The sequence below is a fragment of the Dryobates pubescens genome, chromosome 2 (genome assembly GCF_014839835.1).
Source record: "Dryobates pubescens isolate bDryPub1 chromosome 2, bDryPub1.pri, whole genome shotgun sequence".
Lineage (NCBI taxonomy): Eukaryota > Metazoa > Chordata > Aves > Piciformes > Picidae > Dryobates > Dryobates pubescens.
The window spans coordinates 52,123,095-52,141,352 of record NC_071613.1 but is presented as its reverse complement, the minus strand read 5'-3'; the positions used below and the strand labels follow the sequence as shown (position 1 = coordinate 52,141,352).

The window sequence follows — 18,258 nt, the reverse complement described above, 5'->3', positions numbered from 1 at the left end:
TCCAAAGCACAAGAGAGCCAACATTTCCTTCTCTTTCTTGCCATAGACACAAACTGCAGGGTGGGGGTGTTGTTTTTTCAATTCCTTGGATGAAATTAGGCAGCCTGGTTTCTTTGTCAGAGAGGAATGTGGGTCAGGAATGCTGTGGTCTAAATTGGATTATTTTTAAATGCAGTTTAATCATTAAGTTGGTACTAGGAAGGCTCCTTTGCTTTTAACATCCACCTCAGTGTGACTCTGGGGCTGACTTCCTTGTCCAGAAACCCAAGAGCTTGTCTCATTTCATCAAGACATAGCAATGTTCAGGTTGAGAACCGAAATGAGACACCAGAGCAGCACTTGCTGTGAATCCAGTGAGTGCTTCGGCTGGAAGGCTCTGCAAGATTTACATCTGCAGCCTGAAATGACCTGAAATCAACTCACTGGGGTCAGCACCTCCTAAGTGCTGGGAAGAATAATGGGATTTCATCACTTAATGGCTAAATGATGACTCAAAGAGCTGTTCTCAGGTCCATTAGGCTGCTGGCTTGCCTTTTGTTTTGGGTGTCCATTCACAGCCTAAGCAGAAGACATGTCTAAAAGCACAAGGATTCATTCTGATTCAAGGATTCATTCTTTTTTCTTGGATGAGTTAGAGATCCCTGAAGAATTTGTTGAGAGTCTCTGTGGAAATCATTTGTTGAGAGCCTTGGTGAAAACCTGTAAGTCATACACAATCATGGCTCTTAAGATCATGGAATGGTTTGAGTTGGAGGGGATCTTAAAGATACCTAGTTCCAAAGCCCTTCCATGGGCAGGGGCACCTTCCACTAGACCAGGTTGCTCAGGACCACAGAATGGTTTGGGTTGCAAGTGACCTTCAAGATCAGACACAGAACCATAGGATAGCAGGGGCTGGAAGAGACCTCTGCATCGAGTCCAACTCTCCTGCCAAGGCAGGTTCACCTACAGAAGGCCACACAGGCACACATCTAGGCGGTTTTGAGTGTCTCCAGAGATGCAGACACCACCACCTCTCTGGGCAGCCTGCTCCAGTGCTCTGCAACCCTTAAAGAAGTTCCTCCTGTTTGTCATCATCTAGTTCCAACCCTCTGCCGTGGGCAAGGACACCTTCCACTAAGCCAGGGTGCTCCACACCATCAGAATTAGAGCAGTGCACTTGCTTTCCTTGCCAAGTCTGGTGAAATATAGGATCACTTAATGCAGAATTGCTCTCTCCAACTCCCTGAGTTCACACTTGGCAGTGCCCTCTTGCTAACCCACTGACACTTCAGGCAGCAGGGTGCTGGCTCCCAGCTGAAGAGCTCATCAACAGGGGTGAAGGGCAGCACAGCTATGCAATGCTCTCTTCCAGAGTGCTGACAGGGAACATAACGAGCTGGAGGCAGTCAGGCTGGTGGCACAGCCCGGGGATGCAAGCCCAGGAGGGACTCCTCTGTCATGGATCCCCACAAAGGAGCAAAGCTGAGGGCTCAGCAGGAGAACAGAGGGGAGCAGAGAAGGGCATGGCTTTTGCTTCATCCCTCTGGCAAGGGCTTGTCCAGGTAGCAAAGAGAAGAGACCGCCCGTGTTTGTTAACCAAACTTTGTTTTATTCACACAAGGCAATGCACACAGATTGCAGACAGGAGGCCTCATGGAAAGCCCAACACAGCAGATCCCTCTTCTTCATACTGCAAACTCTTTAAGATCATTTTCTGTAAGAACTGTGACACATCTCTTAACGTCTTCTCCTTCAACCCCGCACCGAAGGAGAAGCAGAACTCCAAAGTTCAGGTGTGCCTCCCATCAGTTCCAGTGCTGGTGAAGGGAGAGGAGCTGTGAAAGCTCAGCCGTGCCCACGACCTGCCCCAGCTCTATTTCTTTTCATTTTCACCAATTCCAAACAGTTTGAGTGTTCAATTGAACTGCCAAGAGCCATAAATTGTAGGAAGTTATTCATTCATTCAGCAGCTAGATCACAGTGTTCAGTGTCAGCAAGAGTAGTGCCTATTATCTCTTAGAAGGAAAAGAAAAAGATGCATAGATAAAAATAAGGACAAACCAAACCAATAAATCTTCCTATCAGAAAACAACTCCTGGAAGAGATTGCAGCAGCAGCAGCCACGTCCCCCTCAGCTCTCCTCTCTGAAGGACAGCCTTCAAAAGAATGACACTGGTCCACAAGTCCACCAACATCTACCAACAAAACCTGAAGGACAACGAACGCACAACAATATTTTGCAGGCTCTGCTCGGTGCAGAGAGAGACAACCTGATCCCTAAACATCACCACTTCTGCCCCAAATGAAACAGAGAATGCATTCATCAGCCCAAGGCTGCCTGAAAGACCAAGACTTCTCCAAACACAGCTGTGCATGGTGACACGAGACAAACCCAACTGTTGCTTTCAGACACAACAGAAGAAAATTTACCTAGCGCTGAGGTTTTTCCAACACCCAGGGAAACAAGAGAGGTGACAAGAAAAGGCTCATTAGAAAGTTGCCCCCCATGTCTATGTTAACCATGATGAGTCTCTGTGGAAAAAAAAGCAGAAGTTCTCAACCCTGATAATAAAAGGGCTGGTAGAAACCTGGTGTAGAAACTGGAAGTTAGAGAAATCCTTTGGCAGCATGTTCAGTTACAATCAGGCCTTCAAAATAAATATGGTCATGTAGAGAAGTACAGAGAGAGAGAAAACAAGAGGCTATTAACACCAAAACCCCCTCTAAATACACCATTTTGAACAATAATTAAATTATTTTACACTATCTACAAGTTGCATATCACAGAATTGGGAGGAGGAGAGATGAGAAAGAGAGAGAGAGAGAGAGGACAAATCCTGCTCTGTAGAAAACTTCAGGCTTGGACAGTGTGCAGCTTATGGAGCCATGTAGAAAATCTGAAGACAAATTAGTATATACATTATTTATAGTCAGTAATTAACTGAACATAATTAAATCACAGCTCTCTTGCCATCTCAACTGGGAGGTGCTCACCAGCCAGGCACTCAACTGGGAGGTGCTCACCAGCCAGGCACTCAACTGGGAGGTGCTCACCAGCCAGGCAGTCACCTGGAAGGTGCTCACCAGCCAGGCAGTCACCTGGAAGGTGCTCACCAGCCAGGCACTCAACTGGGAGGTACTCACCAGCCAGGCAGTCACCTGGAAGGTGCCCACCAGCCAGGCACTCAACTGGGAGGTGCTCACCAGCCAGGCAGTCACCTGGAAGGTGCTCACCAGCCAGGCACTCAACTGGGAGGTGCTCACCAGCCAGGCAGTCACCTGGAAGGTGCCCACCAGCCAGGCAGCCACCTGGAAGGTGCCCACCAGCCAGGCAGTCACCTGAGAGGTGCTCACCAGCCAGGCAGTCAACTGGGAGGTGCCCACCAGCCAGGCACTCAACTGGGAGGTGCCCACCAGCCAGGCAGCCAACTGGGAGGTGCTCACCAGCCAGGCAGTCAACTGGGAGGTGCCCACCAGCCAGGCACTCAACTGGAAGGTGCCCACCAGCCAGGCAGTCAACTGGGAGGTGCCCCCCAGGCTGACAAGTTTTGCTGGATCAATGAAAACATCTATTTTCATCTCAATGAAGAATCAATATCGACAACACAGCATGGTTTAGTCTGACTACACACCCACCTGGAACAAAGTCAGACATCTCCAAACATGAAGAATTTGGAACAGCAGCATCAAAATGATTTCTTCTTAGTAAAGAACAAGTTGTCCTAATACTTCAGTATTGCAAGGTGTGTGCTAAACTACTTCTGGGGGAGGGGGTGAAGGACAAAGAGAAATGAAAGGTCAAAAGGAAAGACAAAAGCTTCCCTCTGATTGCACAGATTGAAATCAAAACTATGATTCAGAAGAGCAGATTGAAAGGTGCCTCACTGCACATGCATGAGGCTGCAAATCAATAAGGTCATGACACTAAACAGTTAAACAGCAGAGGAAAGGAATGGAGGGAAGGCTGGGGTTTGATATTCAGCAGCCCACAAGCTGAGAGAGTTCTCACTTGGTAGAAAATTCAGACCCCCCCCAAACAAACAAACAAACTTACTGAGACATCTGGGAGTTTCATGCACTGAGCCAAGATGTGTTAAATGAGTGATTTGCTTTCATTATGTGCCCAATTTAAAGATTATTACTCATCACTGTTTAAAAGCAGCAGAAATACGACTGTGCTGAAGTGGGTAGAGAAATAGTGACTTGACCCAGAGGCTGAAACAACAACAGGAAGAATTCCCACATTCCTCAAAGACAATCCCACTCCTCTTGGACAAACCCCACCCCCTTAAAAAAAAAAAGTGCATCAGGGCAGAAATTCTTGGATTTCTTTTCGTGGCCACCAAAAGCTTCCACAGCTCCAAGGCTTTGCTGCGGGCTTGCAGCACGCAACTGCTCCTTGGATCAAAGGAGGAGCCCGAACCCAGCCCAGTCCCAGCACGGTGCCCCCCACAAAGCACCGCTGCGTCAAATACACCTCGGCCAATCGTTTCAGTTTCTCTGACTGATGTGCCCTCAGAGGTGGAAATGGTGGCAGAGAAAGGAAATCCAGGAGAGGCAAAGAGCCCTCTGGTCCCAGAAAGATTCTTGTTCCACTTAGCTCCCCGCTGGAAAAAGAACAAGGTGGATTCTCAGTCTTAAAAGGCTTCGAACATTCTTGAGCCTCCTCCCTTTTACCACAAGGAACTACAATACTCCTTCACTTCTAAACACATCCAGAAAGGAGAAGAAAAGAGATTCTGTACGAGCCCCTGGCTCAGCACCTTGGATCCATCCACAGAGTGCCCACACAGTCAGCTGGGAGCATCCCTTGCCTGCTCTTGCAAAGGAGACTTGTGCTTGCAGGACCACCTCTGCCGAAAGCGAGCTCCAGCAAACCCCCACCTGCCTTCCTCAAGAGAAAACACATCAGATGTTCTCTGCAGCTTCCAAAACCACCTCTCAGGCAGCACTGCAAAAACCTCCTTTCTCCTACTGCTGTAGGCCCGCGGTCCTCACTGTCACAGCATCAAACCAGGTCCCCCTCCAGCTGTCGTCCTCCCGCGGCCGCTCCCGTCGCGCAGCGCAGACAGGAGGTGCTCTCTACAGCAGCAGAGGTTCCCTTGGGTAAGGATGAGAGCAAGATACCGACACTTCATGAGAGCAACACAGAAGGATGATTAAGCATCCTCAAGTTTCCTAAAAATACATTTTAAAAGAAGAAAAAAAAACAACCAAACTACTATTTTGGGGAGCATCTCTTTGAAGTGAAGCTTCACAAGTGGTGTTTGCTGGAAAGGGCTGGGGGAAAAAAACCACAACCACCACCACCAACCAACCAACCAACCACAAAGGGCCCAGAGGAAACTGGAATGATTTGAAAACCATCAGCTAAATCTAGTTCAGGGTATTATGCAAATGCTCAACAATCAGATCTGCTGCATATCTGAGACCCTGCTGGGTTATTTCAAAGTGAACAACAACATAAAAAGCCAGAACCCAAACCCAACAACCATGGGGTTTGCCATCTCGGGGCAGGTTCCTTCTCCAACTCATCGGGTCAGGCAGCCTTCACTCGCTAAGCGGGAGACAGGAGCTGCTTCGCTTTTAGAGGAGAGGCTGCTGGTGGTAATTAGTTTGTTGCTGCAGCACGGAATGAGCAGGAACTGCCAGGGGATAAGCTGGTCCCTGAGGCAAGCTGGGTGTGTTGCTCTGGTAGGCTGAGAGATCCACGGCCATTCCCATCTGCTGCGGGGCGTAGGCGGCGGTGCCGGCGGCGGAGGGGACGGCGGGGCTGGGGCTGCCGTAGGGCTGGTTCAGCACGGCGTCGGGCCCGGGGCTGCAACGACACACAGCACAGCTCCTGCTTACCTCCCCCTTGTCTTCACAGAGAGAGAGATTGGCCATTGGAATGGGCTGCCCAGGGAGGTGGTGGAGTCCCCATCCCTGGAGGTGTTTAGGAAGAGCCTGGCTGAGGCACTTGGTGCCATGGTTGAGTTGATGAGATGGTGCTGGGTGATAGGTTGGACTTGATGATCTCAAAGGTCTTTTCCAGCCTGGTTAATTCTATTCTATTCCATTCCATTCCATTCCATTCCATTCCATTCCATTCCATTCCATTCCATTCCATTCCATTCCATTCCATTCCATCCCATTCCATTCCATTCCATTCCATCCCATCCCATTCTAATTCCATTCTATTCCAATTCCATTCCAATTCCATCCCATTCCTGCCACAGCTCACACAACTGGGCTGCAGGGAAGGGCTCTGCTCAGGCCAAAAAGCACTGTAAGAAGGACACTGAGGGGCTGGAGTGTGTCCAGAGAAGGGTAACAAAGCCGGTGAAGGGTCTGAAGAACAGGGCTGGTGAGGACCAGCTGAGGTTGTTTGGAGAAGAGGAGGCTGAGGGGAGACCTCATTGCTCTCTACAGCTCCCTGAAAGGAGGCTGGAGCCAGGTTGGGGGATTGGTCTCTTCTTCCAAGGAAAAAGTGATCAGTTGAGAGGAAATAGCCTCAGGTTGTACCAGGGGAGGCATAGGTTGGAAATAAGAACCATTTCTTCTCCAAAAGAGTTATCAAGGCCTGGACCAGGCTGCCCAGGGCAGTGAAGTCACCATCCTTGTGGGGTTTCAAAGCCAATATTGTGGTGCTGAGAGACATAGCTTAGCACAAGACTTCAAGGAGTTACAATGGTTGGAGTTGAGGAACTTGAAGGTCTTCTCCAGCCAAAACCACACCATGATTTTATTCTATGATTCTAAAAGTGATCTGTGTATTTTCAATGCCACAGCATGGTTTGGGTTGAAAGGGATCTTCAAAGCTCATCTAGTCCAACCCCCCTGCAGTCAGCAGGGACATCAGCAACTAGAGCAGGTTGCTCAGAGCCCCAAACAATCTCACCTGGAATAATTCCAGGGATGGAGCATCTACCACCTCTCTGGGCAACCCAGGCCAGGGTCTCCCCCACCCTCCTCAATGATCACACAGTCCTCCATGCAGGCATAACATCCAACAGCACACAACCCCCTGACACAGCAGCAAAGCTCCCATCAGGAACAAGGAGATTTAAGCCTTTGCTGAAGGGATACCTTAAGTAGGCAGCTTGAGCTGGCTGAGCTGCTCCAGACGAGTTGATGCTTTGTGGCAGAGACCTCAGCTGTCCCATCTGATCAGGTCCCAGGCTGTAACCCGGCGAGATGGTGACTTGGTGAACACCCTGGATCATGTAGTTTCCACTAGGTGGCTGTACAGGATATGACTGTAAATAAAAGCCAAACAATTTTGGACCTTTAGTTTTCAGTTGAGCAGCAGCAGGTGTGGCACAGATCATCCCCAGGACGACCGAACACGTTGGGGTTCAGAGGCTGGATGGACACCACTTCATTGTTTCAACAAGGCTCTAAACCCAATCCCTGTCATTTCTCAACACACATTTTAAGCAGACCCCCTGGATTTCAGCATCTTTTGTTTCCTCATCCTTTCCCAGACACGCTCTGCTAGCGAGGTCAGGGCTTGACGGGTGAAAGAAGAACCTTCCGTACCACGCAGAAGGCCTTTGCCTTCCCCAGGAACCTCATTTCTTCCTCTCTCTCTTTCATTTGCTTTGCCTTTAAAATGTTCAAGCCTGGCATATTTTGAATGCACAGAGTTGAGTAGGAAGAGGGGCACCATATGAGGTTTGTTATTTAACACGCTTTGGAGATTAAAACAGAGGAATATTCCAAGGCTGCAACACAAAAGGAAAGCAAAACCTTCCGTTTCTTGATTTCTTTTCTGCTTTAAGATGCAAGTCTCTGCTCCAAATGCAGATGGAGCAGGTGGTGCAACATGCTCAATCCACACAAGTCTGGTTTTAGACTTTGGCTAGGACATGGACACCGAAGGAACAGATATTTTTGCACCACGGAACGGCTCTCAGCCCAGCAAGCTTAGCACTTGTCCTGTGTTTTCCACCACTGGATGCATTCCTCTTGGAAGAAGCAGTAAACTCCAGTTGCCTTTTGGCTTCAATTACTTTGTAACCTCCAAATGTAATGAATTTTCCACCCTTAGCAGGAGCTGAGGACAGGGAATTACATTTAACTGACATATTTTCAGATCTGGAGTTGCTATGGCAACTATTCTTTTCCCACTGAACAATTAACATTAAATCCACTTAAAGCAAAACCTCCCATTCTTGGCTTTCTCCAGAAAGGACCTTTCAAACAAGAGTAATAATAATAATCAAATCTTTCTTCTCCATTGTGGTTTTCCTAAGACATCCTCAGAAATTGTTTAGAACCATCTTGAGTTTTCCTTTTTCCACCCAGCAGTGATTTATTGCTAGCTTTCTACTTTTCTGCCCCAAATCTGCAACTACATTTTAAAGGCACAGCCTAAACCCACCACAACATCAAGCATGGCACATCAGAGAGACTTGAAAACAGCTCTGAGCAGCTACACCCCCTAAAATAACATCTTCAGTTCTAGAGGAGAGGCTGAGGGAGCTGGGGTTGCTCAGCCTGGAGAAGAGGAGGCTCAGGGGAGACCTTCTTGCTCTCTACAACTCCCTGAAGGGAGGTTGTAGCCAGGTGGGGGTTGGTCTCTTCTGCCAGGCAACCAGCACCAGAACAAGAGGACACAGTCTCAAGCTGTGCCAGGGGAGGTTTAGGCTGGAGGTGAAGAGAAAGTTCTTCCCAGCAAGAGAGATTGGCCATTGGAATGTGCTGCCCAGGGAGGTGGTGGAGTCACCATCCCTGGAGGTGTTTAGGAAGAGCCTGGCTGAGGCACTTGGTGCCATGGTTTAGTTGATGAGATGGTGTTGGGTGATAGGTTGGACTTGATATCTCAAAGGTCTTTTCCAACCTTGTTGATTCTCTGAATTCATAGATTCACAGAATGGGTTGGGTTGGAAGGGACCTTCAGGATCATCCAGTTCCAACCCCCATGCCATGGGCAGGGACACCTCCCACTAGCCCAGGTTGGCTCAAGGCCTTATCCAGCCTGGTCTCGAACAACTCTCCAGGGAAAGGGCATCCACAGCCTCCCTGGGCAACCTGTTCCAGTGTCTCACCACCCTCACTGCAAAGAATTTCTGCCTAATAGAAGAGAAAAAAATAAAGTGCTAAAAGCAGAGCAGTGTTACTATATTTAGAAGTTCACTGCACTGATGATTAAAGCACTGATATTAAAGCTCCCCCTGCTATTAGATAAGAAGGTAAGCTTTGACTTGAAGGCTGAGGACATGACTCACAGCAAGAATATCCCACCAAGCTGCTTGAAACACAGAGTTCTGACTGTAAAAAAAAAACAATTCATCATGGAAAGGAATCTTTTAGTCTTTTCCAGGCAGTATCTTTAAGCAGAGCAAAATGGACAACCAAACCTTCACCCAGGAGCAGGTCACCTTAAGCAGAGCAAAAGAATCAGCAGCCAAACCTTTGTGTAGAAGCAGGTAGCTGCAAGTTGGAGCCCCCCCTGCTCCAGCAGGTAAATGATATTTCCTGCTGAAGGCTATAAAGAGTCAACAGGCAATGTCAGATTGTTCGTAGGCTAACCAGCTTCCTTGTGCTGCTGTCATCTCTTTGGAAATAGAAAACTCTATATCAGGCAACTCTCTGTTTCCAGAAAGGGATACTGACCTGCACTGAGACACCAGAAGATGTGGGTGGGTATTGTGCAGGATGGTGGAGTTTGGAGTAAGCTGAATACATTGGGGCTTCATTCATCAGCTTGTTATAGAGCTCCAGGGCTTCTAGAACTTTCACGTTCAGTTCAGATAATTCTGAGTGTTTTCTGTTGTGAAACAGAGGCAAACACTAAGGTTCAGAGCATCAGAGAATGGGTTGGGTTGGAAGGCACCTTCAACATCATCCAGTTCCAACCCCCCTGCTGTGGGCAGGGACACCTTCCACTAGACCAGGCTGCTCAAGGCCTCATCCAACTTGGCCTTGAACACCTCCAGGGAGGGGGCACGTTTCCCTAACATCTTATGTTAGGTGCTAAAGAAAGAGTGGTTCATGAAACTGGTCTGAATATGGAAGAAAACAAATCATGAGCAATGTAGCTGGTTGATTTCTTAACACCTCTGTATTGGACAACTACCATTCTCCTCCTCACAGGCCAGTCTCCTTAGACCTCTTACACCACTCTTATACCCTTTAGAGGTCCTTAGACCTCTTGGACCACTTCCCTCCTCAGACCTCTTGGACCTCTCTCTTCCTTGGACCCCTCAGACCACTCCTTAGACCTCTTGGACCACTCTCCTCCTCAGACCCCTTGGATCACTTTCCTCTCAGACCTCTTGGACCTCTCTCTTTCTTGGACCTCTTAGACCACTCCTTAGACCCCTTGGACCACTCCCTTCCTCAGACCCCTTGGATCACTCCTTAAACCTCTTGGACCTCTCCCCTCCTTAGACCCTTTGGACCACTCTCCACCCTCCTCCTCCCACCACTCTCCTCCTTAGACCTCTTGAACTACTCCCCTCTTCCTCCCAACACTCCTCTCCTACCACTCTCCTCCTCCTCCTCCTCTCACCACTGGCACTAGAAGCAGAGTCCAAATGGTCACCTACTGCCCTTCCCTAGCTGCAACAAGACAACACAACTGCACAGGTGTTAGTCACCTTTCCTTTTCATCCTCAAGTATCCCCAGGAGCCTGAGAGGAAAAGGTGAAGACAGTGGTGACCAGATTTTTCCTGTCATGGAGGACAGTCAGTGGCAGACTGAAAATACTAAGTACTAGACAAGACTGCAAAAGGCTGGAGCCACACAAGCAGTAAAATGCACCCAGTAATTTAGGCAGCGAATCTGGGAGAGGAGCAGCCAAATCTGGGACCTCAGTACCTACATGTTGAAAAATAAAAGGTAGAATAGTCAGAGTTTCTGTCTGGGATGATTTCCTAGCTTGGGAGATGGAAGAAGTGAAGAGAGATTGATACAAGTGCAGAGTTTAAGGTAAGCAACACAGAAGCTAGGTTCTGGCTCACCTATCTATCTCTTCCAGTTTTTCATCTATCATTGGACCCATCTGCTGACAAATATCTGTGGAGGCAAGAGCATGGAGGTGGTTAGAGGCTGGTAGAGGCCAAATGAACAAAGTACTTTATCCAAATACACTAAAGTGACAGGAAACTGGAGAGTGCCCCTAGTTATGATCACAGAGGGCCAGGTTGGAAGGGACCCCGAGGAGCATCTGGTCCAACCTTTCTAGGTAATAATCTAGTTGAAATGAGATGGTCCTCAACACAAAAGCTTCTCACCTGCTCATCACTTTTGTGAGGGTGAGCCACTCTTTGCTTTAAAAATTCCTCAGCTTGAGCCTCCTCACCACTCCCCAAGCAAATCTTGCCTGTTGAGAATAACTGGACAAAGTCCCTGCAGATCCCACCACTGTCATTTATTGCCTGGATGCATCATTTCTGATCCACCACAAGACTCTTTCTTCCCTGCAAGAGCTGTGTCTGCTGCCCCAGAGTGCTCTCTAGACCCTGCAGCATGACAGTGAGTGGAATAGGCTGCCCAGAGAGGTTGTGGAGTCTCCTTCACTGGAGACATTCAAAACCCATTCCTGGGTGGCCTACCCTAGGTGGTCCTGCTCTAGCAGGAGGGTTGGGCTTGATGTTCTTTTGAGGTCCCTTCCAACCACTAACATTCTGTGATCATCTGGCCAGCTAAGGGTAGTCCCAGCCCTCTGGTGTCCCTCTGCAGTGCTGCTGTTACTGTAAATTCTTTGCTCTGCCCAGATAAGGAGAGAGGCAATGACCTCAAGTTGTACCAAGGGAGCTTCAGGCTGGACATGAGGAACAACCTCCTCCCCAAAAGGGCTGTCAAGCCCTGGCATGTGTATCCCGTTCCTCCAGCCCCACCAGACAGGAGAATGACTTTGGTTCTTCTCCTTGGCCATCCACCCTCTCAAGCAGAATGCTACTGATGAAGCATGGCCCATGTGGAGAATTTTGCATTTCTGCTTGCCTTGTGCAAGATCTACAACCTTCATCTCCTTCTGGAACATCCAATCTAGACTGACTGCGAGTCCACCCACATCTGCTGCACCACAGAGCCTCCTTCTCCTTCAGTCTTCCCATCCTAGGAAGACTCCTTTCTAAATGCAATTGTTCTTACACACCTTCAGCTGCTTGGCTCTGCTTCTCCCCTCCTAACCAGCAGTATCTGGGAGGGATTTTGACCCCAAACTGCTTATTTCAAGCAGAGTTGGATAGGTGGCTAGATCTTGCAAAGATCACATTGTGCACTAGCTGGGAGTTATGCAAATGACTCTGCTGAACATGGAGTTGGCTTGGCAACTATTAGAGAATTGGAGAGTTCCACACAGAGCTTCATGCTCCCACTGTGAAATTCCACAGCATGCTATTAGCACAGAGCATGCTTTCCCTAAGCTTAAAATAACCACAAAAGAATTACCAGCCCCATCCACACAAGGGAACTGTGAGAAGCAACACACACACACACCCCCCCCCCAAAAAAAAATGAGCTCAAAGTACCTTCTGAGTCTAGAAGATCTGGAGAATCAAGCTTTAAATCTGTAGGGTCTATACTCTGAAGTACTTGCAGTGTTTTATCCATCTTATCCTGGAAGGTGAAGAGAGGATTAGGCACAGTGCTTGCTGAAGCGTGGCAGGGACTGGCTTAATTCTCTAATTAAAACTTCTTTATAGCTCATGAATTATCTGCTAACATTCAGCACCCAAAAGAATGCTTCAAGCCCTGGAACAGCTCAGCAGTGCTTTAGCTGGAAGGTGGCTGCATACCTCATCTATATAAACTGGCTCAGGTTCTGCTTTCTTAACATCTTCTGCTGCATCCTCAGGAACAGAATTTTTCTCCACAGCTGCTGAAAGAACAAACATTAGTTTCTTCTCTGCAGCTGACTTGTGTGCTAACTTCAAGCACACGTTCTTCCTCCTTGCTTGCCATCAGATCTTGCAAGGAGAGAGACACTGAATAAAGACTTCAAGCAGTGAGGCACCTAGCTGCTGGAGAAGGGGTGATGGCTTTGCCTGCAAACAGTTCTGACAAGCTGCTTCCTTTGGGCTGTTAGCATGATCATGAACTTAGCCCCAGCAAGGGAAAGACTCTAGAGTCATGTTAGCATCTACAAACACTTCCAACACATCTATAGCTGCTTTCAGCCAAGTTCAAAGTGCTAACATTTATTTTGGTGTCAGGAGGATGAGCAAAGCTCACAGTGTGATGCTTGCAAACCACTGACACCAGTAAGAAGGTGATCCTAGACCAGGGCTGAGGGCTGAAGAGACATGTGAAAATGGCAACTTACTGGATTCTTATCTGAGAGGTTACTGACAAAGAATGATGCAAATTGAATGGAACTTTTGTCAAGGAGGACAACTCAGGAGAGAATCAGAAGACAGAAAACAGTAAAGTGAGCTCCAGCAGCTCCCTTGTTTGAAAGAAGGGCAGGATTTGGTTCTCAGATCGTTCCTTGGGCCAATTTCAGGACATTGTTGAGCTGATGGGCTAATCACTAGTTCCACCATGAAGTCACCTTACTAAAGTAATGTGCCAGCTTTTAGTAGCTAACTCACCTGCCTCAGGCTCCACAGTCAAGTCAGAAGTCACAAAATTAGATGGGAAGAGTCCCACTCCTCTGTGATTTTCACCTTTCCACCAATTGGTGTCACTGTGGAAATAAAGCTGTGTTACAAACCCTGAGCAGCAGCAGTGTCAGCAGCAGCTCTGGGGCTCTCCACAGAATCCCAGCACAGTGAGATTGGAAGAGACCTTTGGAGATCATCCAGTCCAACCCTCCAGATAAAGCAGGGGCACCCACAGCAGCTTGCCCAGCAGCACGATGCCCAGCTGGGGTTGGAAGCTCTCCAGAGAAGGAGACTCCACAACCTCTCTGGGCAGCCTGCTCCAGGCCTCCAGCACCCTCACACCAAACAACTTTCTCCTCATCTTCAGGTGGAACCTCCTGACTTCCAGTTTGTGCCCATTGCCCCTTGTCCTGTACCTGGGCACCACTGACAAGGGTCTGGCCCCAGCCTCTTGCCCCACACAGGTCCACACAGCTGAGCACTGGGAAGAGCTCCTCTGGCGCTGCCTTTCTCCAGGCTCTCAGCCTTTCCTCCTCACAGAGATGCTCCAGGCCCCTCAGCATCTTTGGAGCCTCCCCAGGGCTCTCTCTCCACTACTTCCCTGTCTTTCTTGAACTGGGGAGCCCAGGATTGCATCCAACACTCCAGATGTAGCTGATGAGGGCAGAGTAGATGCAGAGGACAACCTGCTGCCCACACTCTTCTTTATGCACCCTAGGACACCATTTGCCTTCTTGGCCACAAGGGCACATTGCTGGCTCCTGGGGAACCTGTTGTCCACCAGCACTCCAAGGTCTTTCTCCATGGAGCAGCTTCCCAGTAGGTCACTCCCTCACCTGTGCTGGTGCAGGGAGTTGACCCTCCCCAGGGGCAGGACCTTGCACTTGCCCTTGTTGAACTTTAGGAGGTTCCCCTGCACCCAGTTCTCCAACCTTCCTTTTTTCTGGTCTTTTGGCACAGCACCTGTGACATCTAACACATTTTTTCCCCTGCATATCTGATAACAAAGGCAAAGGGCAACATCTGTAGGGATGAGCAGCCCAGCAGCAAAGCCCAAAACAGGAGGCAGAGAGGGGGGGAGGAGAAGAGGAAGGTTTTGGGGAAGTAAAATCATTCAGAAGCAATCACTCAATGTGTAGCACAACTTCAGCTTTCAGGTTGATTAGGTGAGAGCTCTTCACAGCCTCATCTACAAGTTTACACAAGAAGGGACTACCAGTGGGGACAGAATTGATCTGTCACAGCCTATTAAACCAGAGTATTAGCAGGGAAGCTGTTCTGCTTCATAGCCATCGAGTGCAAATAGCAATAATTACCTTCAGTGTTTTTAATTCAGTTTGATTCTTAGCAAATCTGAGGCTTGATAGCCAGAGGTAATTTCTGGGGGTAGCTGGCATTTAGCACTGTGGTGTGAAATCTATTTGCTTATCACATACACTGGAAGCAACTTAGCATCCTGAAAAGCACAAGCAAATTGGAGCAGCACCACAGAATGAAATACCCAACCTTAGAGAATAGAATAGAATCAACCAGGTTGGAAAAGACCTTTGAGATCATCAAGTCCAACCTATCACCCAGCACCATCTCATCAACTAAACCATGGCACCAAGTGCCTCAGCCAGGCTCTTCCTAAACACCTCCAGGGACGGTGACTCCACCACCTCCCTGGGCAGCACATTCCAATGGCCAATCTCTCTTGCTGGGAAGTGCTTCTTCCTAACATCCAGTGCACCACCAGTGGTTTGAAATAGACAAGCTGAAGGGGCCTACAAGAAAGCTGGGGAGGGACTTTTTAAGGTGTCAGGTAATGAGAGGACTAGGAGGAATGGAACAAAGGACACAGTCTCAAGCTGCACCAGGGGAAGTTTAGGTTTGAGGTGAGGAGAAAGTTCTTCACAGAAAGAGTTGTTGGCCATTGGAATGGGCTGCCCAGGGAGGTGGTGGAGTCACCATCCCTGGAGGTGTTGAAAAGGAGACTGGATGAGGCACTCAGTGCCATGGTTTAGTTGATGAGATGGTGTTGGGTTATCTCAAAAGTCTTTTCCAACATGGTTAATTCTATTCTAACTCACAGGATCATCCAATTGCTGCACTAAAACTAGAAATGGGTGGATTCAGATTGGATGTCAGGAAGAAGTTCTTCCCCAGGAGGGTGGTGAGAGACTGGCACAGGTTGCCCAGGGAGGTGGTGGAAGCCTCCTGCCTGGAGGTTTTGAAGGCCAGGCTGGATGTGGCTGTGAGCAACCTGCTGTAGTGTGAGGTGTCCCTGGCCATGGCAGGGGGGTTGGAACTGGCTGAGCCTTGAGGTCCCTTCCATCCCTATCAATTCTATGATAGGATCTGGGGGAGGCTAGAGTGACAACTGTGGGGTTAAAAAAAAGCACAAAAGGGCACAAACGTGCCAGCCTAAGACAGCAGGAGTTGTATCTGAAGACTTCTGCCCTACCTGTCATCCAAAACCAAAATGATTTCTCCACTTTTGAAGGTGAGCTCGTTGTCCTCCACAGCCTCAAAGTCATAGAGGGCTCGGACCTTCCTGGCACTCTGGTTGCTCTGCTGAGCTTCCGCTGATGGGTACAAGGATTTGGTTTCCAGTTGCTGCTGTTTCTGCTCTTGCAGTGACAACTCGATAGCTGCAGGTAAGGGAGGAGGGGAAAAAAAGCCACAGTGAGGAAGTTTGTGTCTGTTAACCCTGAGTGCAGAGGCAGTTTGCTTGCCTGCTGGCACAGAAGTGGCTGCGGATGGCGTCTGGCCTTCAGTGAAGCCTCTGACACCGTTTCTCACGGCGTCCTCCTGCAGAAACTGGCTGCTCGTGGCTTGGGTGGCTGGATGCTTTGCTGGGGTAAGAACTGGCCAGTGGCTGGGCCCAGAGAGTGGTGGGGAATGGAGCTAACTCCAGCTGGTGGCTGGTCACCAGTGGTGTCCCCCAGGGCTCAGTGCTGGGGACAGTTCTCTTTCATGTCTTTATCAGTGATCTGGGCGAGGGGATCAAATGCTCCCACAGTAAGTTTGCAGATGACACCAAACTGAGTGATGGAGAGGAGGAGGCTCTGCAGAGGGACCTGGCCAGGCTGGATCCATGGGCTGAGCAGAGCCCTGCAGCAGGCTGCCCAGAGAGGTTGTGGAGTCTCCTTCTCTGGAGAGCTTCTAAACCCACCTGGCCATTGTGCTGCTGGGCAAGCTGCTGCGGGTGCTGCTGCTTTAGCAGGGGGACTGGACTGGATGATCTCCACAAGTCCCTTCCAACCCCCACCACGCTGAGATTCTGAGCTCAAGTCTAAGCCAAGGCTGTGACTAGCAATTTACCTTTAGCTATATCTTCATCTTCTTTGTTCTTACTCAAGGCTGAGCCATTCTTAGCAGCATTTGTGGCAGCCTGCAAAGGTGTTGGGAACAGAACAAGCTGAGGTTACAAACAAAACCCCAGAGCTCTCTAATCATAGACTTAAAATAATTAGTATCATTTGCTCTCTGGTTCACTGCTTACTGCAGCACTCCAGCACTGAATCAAAATGACCTCCTAGAAGAAGAGAAAACCAAACACCAACCAACCCACAAGCATTCTCTAGAATCCCAGCCAGGTTTTCTTTTGTTTTGTATACAGCAAGGAACAAATTGAAATCACCAGATTTAGTTTAAATAACTAACCTCAGGCAGGTCATTATTTCAGTGCTGCTTATTCAAGTGAGGCTGCTCACTGAAATGATTGCTCTTTCCACCTTTGTCCTCTACTCCTCCCTTCCAAAGTCAAGAAAAGCTCTTTGGAGACCTACACCTGTGAAGACCCAGGTTACTGAGCAGCAGCTGGACTTGCTGAAAAGGGAGATCTGTCTCTGGAGAACAAAAAGCCACCTTTCTGTCTCTGCTGGTGGGATGATGGGAGGGAAGAGCAACCATACATCAAGCTGGAAACTTATGACTTAAATAACAAGCCCACACAGCAGCAGAGTGACATCATTCCAACAAGGAAGTCTTCCTGCAGATAACAGGAAGGAAGTTTCAGACACTGCTGTGTCCAGGACTTACCAATGGTCCTACAAAACAAGTCTGTGCAAGTGCACTCAATGAGAGAATCAGAGAATGGTCAGAGGTCCCTTCCAACCCCTGACATCAAGTCCAACCCCCCTGCCAAAGCAGGGTCACCCAGGGCAGGTCACCCAGGAACACATCCAGATGGGGCTTGAAAGCTTCCAGAGGAGGAGACTCCACAACCTCTCTGGGCAGCCTGCTCCAGGCCTCCAGCACCCTCACACCAAACAAATTTCTCCTCATGTTGAGGTAGAACTTCTTGGGTCCCAGTTTGTGAGTGTTGCCCCTTGTCCTATCACAGGACACCATAGGACAGAGCCTGGCCCCTTCTTCTTGACACCCACCCTTCAGATATTGATAAACATTAGTAAGATCTCCTCTCAGGCTGCTCTTCTCCAGACCAACCAGCTCCAGGTGTCTCAACCTTTCCTTATCAGACAGATGTTCCAGTCCCTTCATCATCCTCATGGCCTCCACTGGACTCTTTCCAGTAGTTCCTTGACTCTCTTAAACTGGACACAATACTCCAGATGTGGTCTCACCAGAGCACAGTAGAGGGGGAGGAAAACCTCCCTAGAGCTGCTGGACAGGCAGGAGACCATTTGCCTTCTTGGCCAGAAAGGCACATTGCTGTGCCATGGATACCTTCTTGGCCACTAGGACTCCAAGGTCCTTCTCCAGGGAGCTGCTTTCCAGCAGCATACAATG

At 48.9% G+C, this 18,258-nt stretch overlaps 1 protein-coding gene across 2 annotated transcripts in view; it reads right to left on the bottom strand.

Annotated features, from left to right (window-relative positions):
* Positions 1-4,617: 4,617 nt before the first annotated feature.
* Positions 4,618-18,258, bottom strand: part of STAM2 (signal transducing adaptor molecule 2) — a 35,786-nt gene continuing 22,145 nt past the window's right edge. Inside the window, exons 6-14 of one of the 2 annotated variants that reach the window (XM_009909431.2) lie at positions 16,828-16,897; positions 15,968-16,154; positions 13,510-13,604; positions 12,715-12,797; positions 12,448-12,535; positions 10,933-10,987; positions 9,583-9,736; positions 7,051-7,220; positions 4,618-5,800 (exon numbers count right to left, since the gene is read on the bottom strand). In XM_009909431.2, the coding sequence (XP_009907733.1) occupies positions 5,569-5,800; positions 7,051-7,220; positions 9,583-9,736; positions 10,933-10,987; positions 12,448-12,535; positions 12,715-12,797; positions 13,510-13,604; positions 15,968-16,154; positions 16,828-16,897 (1,134 nt within the window). In that variant the 3' untranslated portion in view covers positions 4,618-5,568. The remainder of the gene's footprint in view (positions 5,801-7,050; positions 7,221-9,582; positions 9,737-10,932; positions 10,988-12,447; positions 12,536-12,714; positions 12,798-13,509; positions 13,605-15,967; positions 16,155-16,827; positions 16,898-18,258) is intronic. The other variant, XM_054177591.1, reaches the window with a different exon arrangement.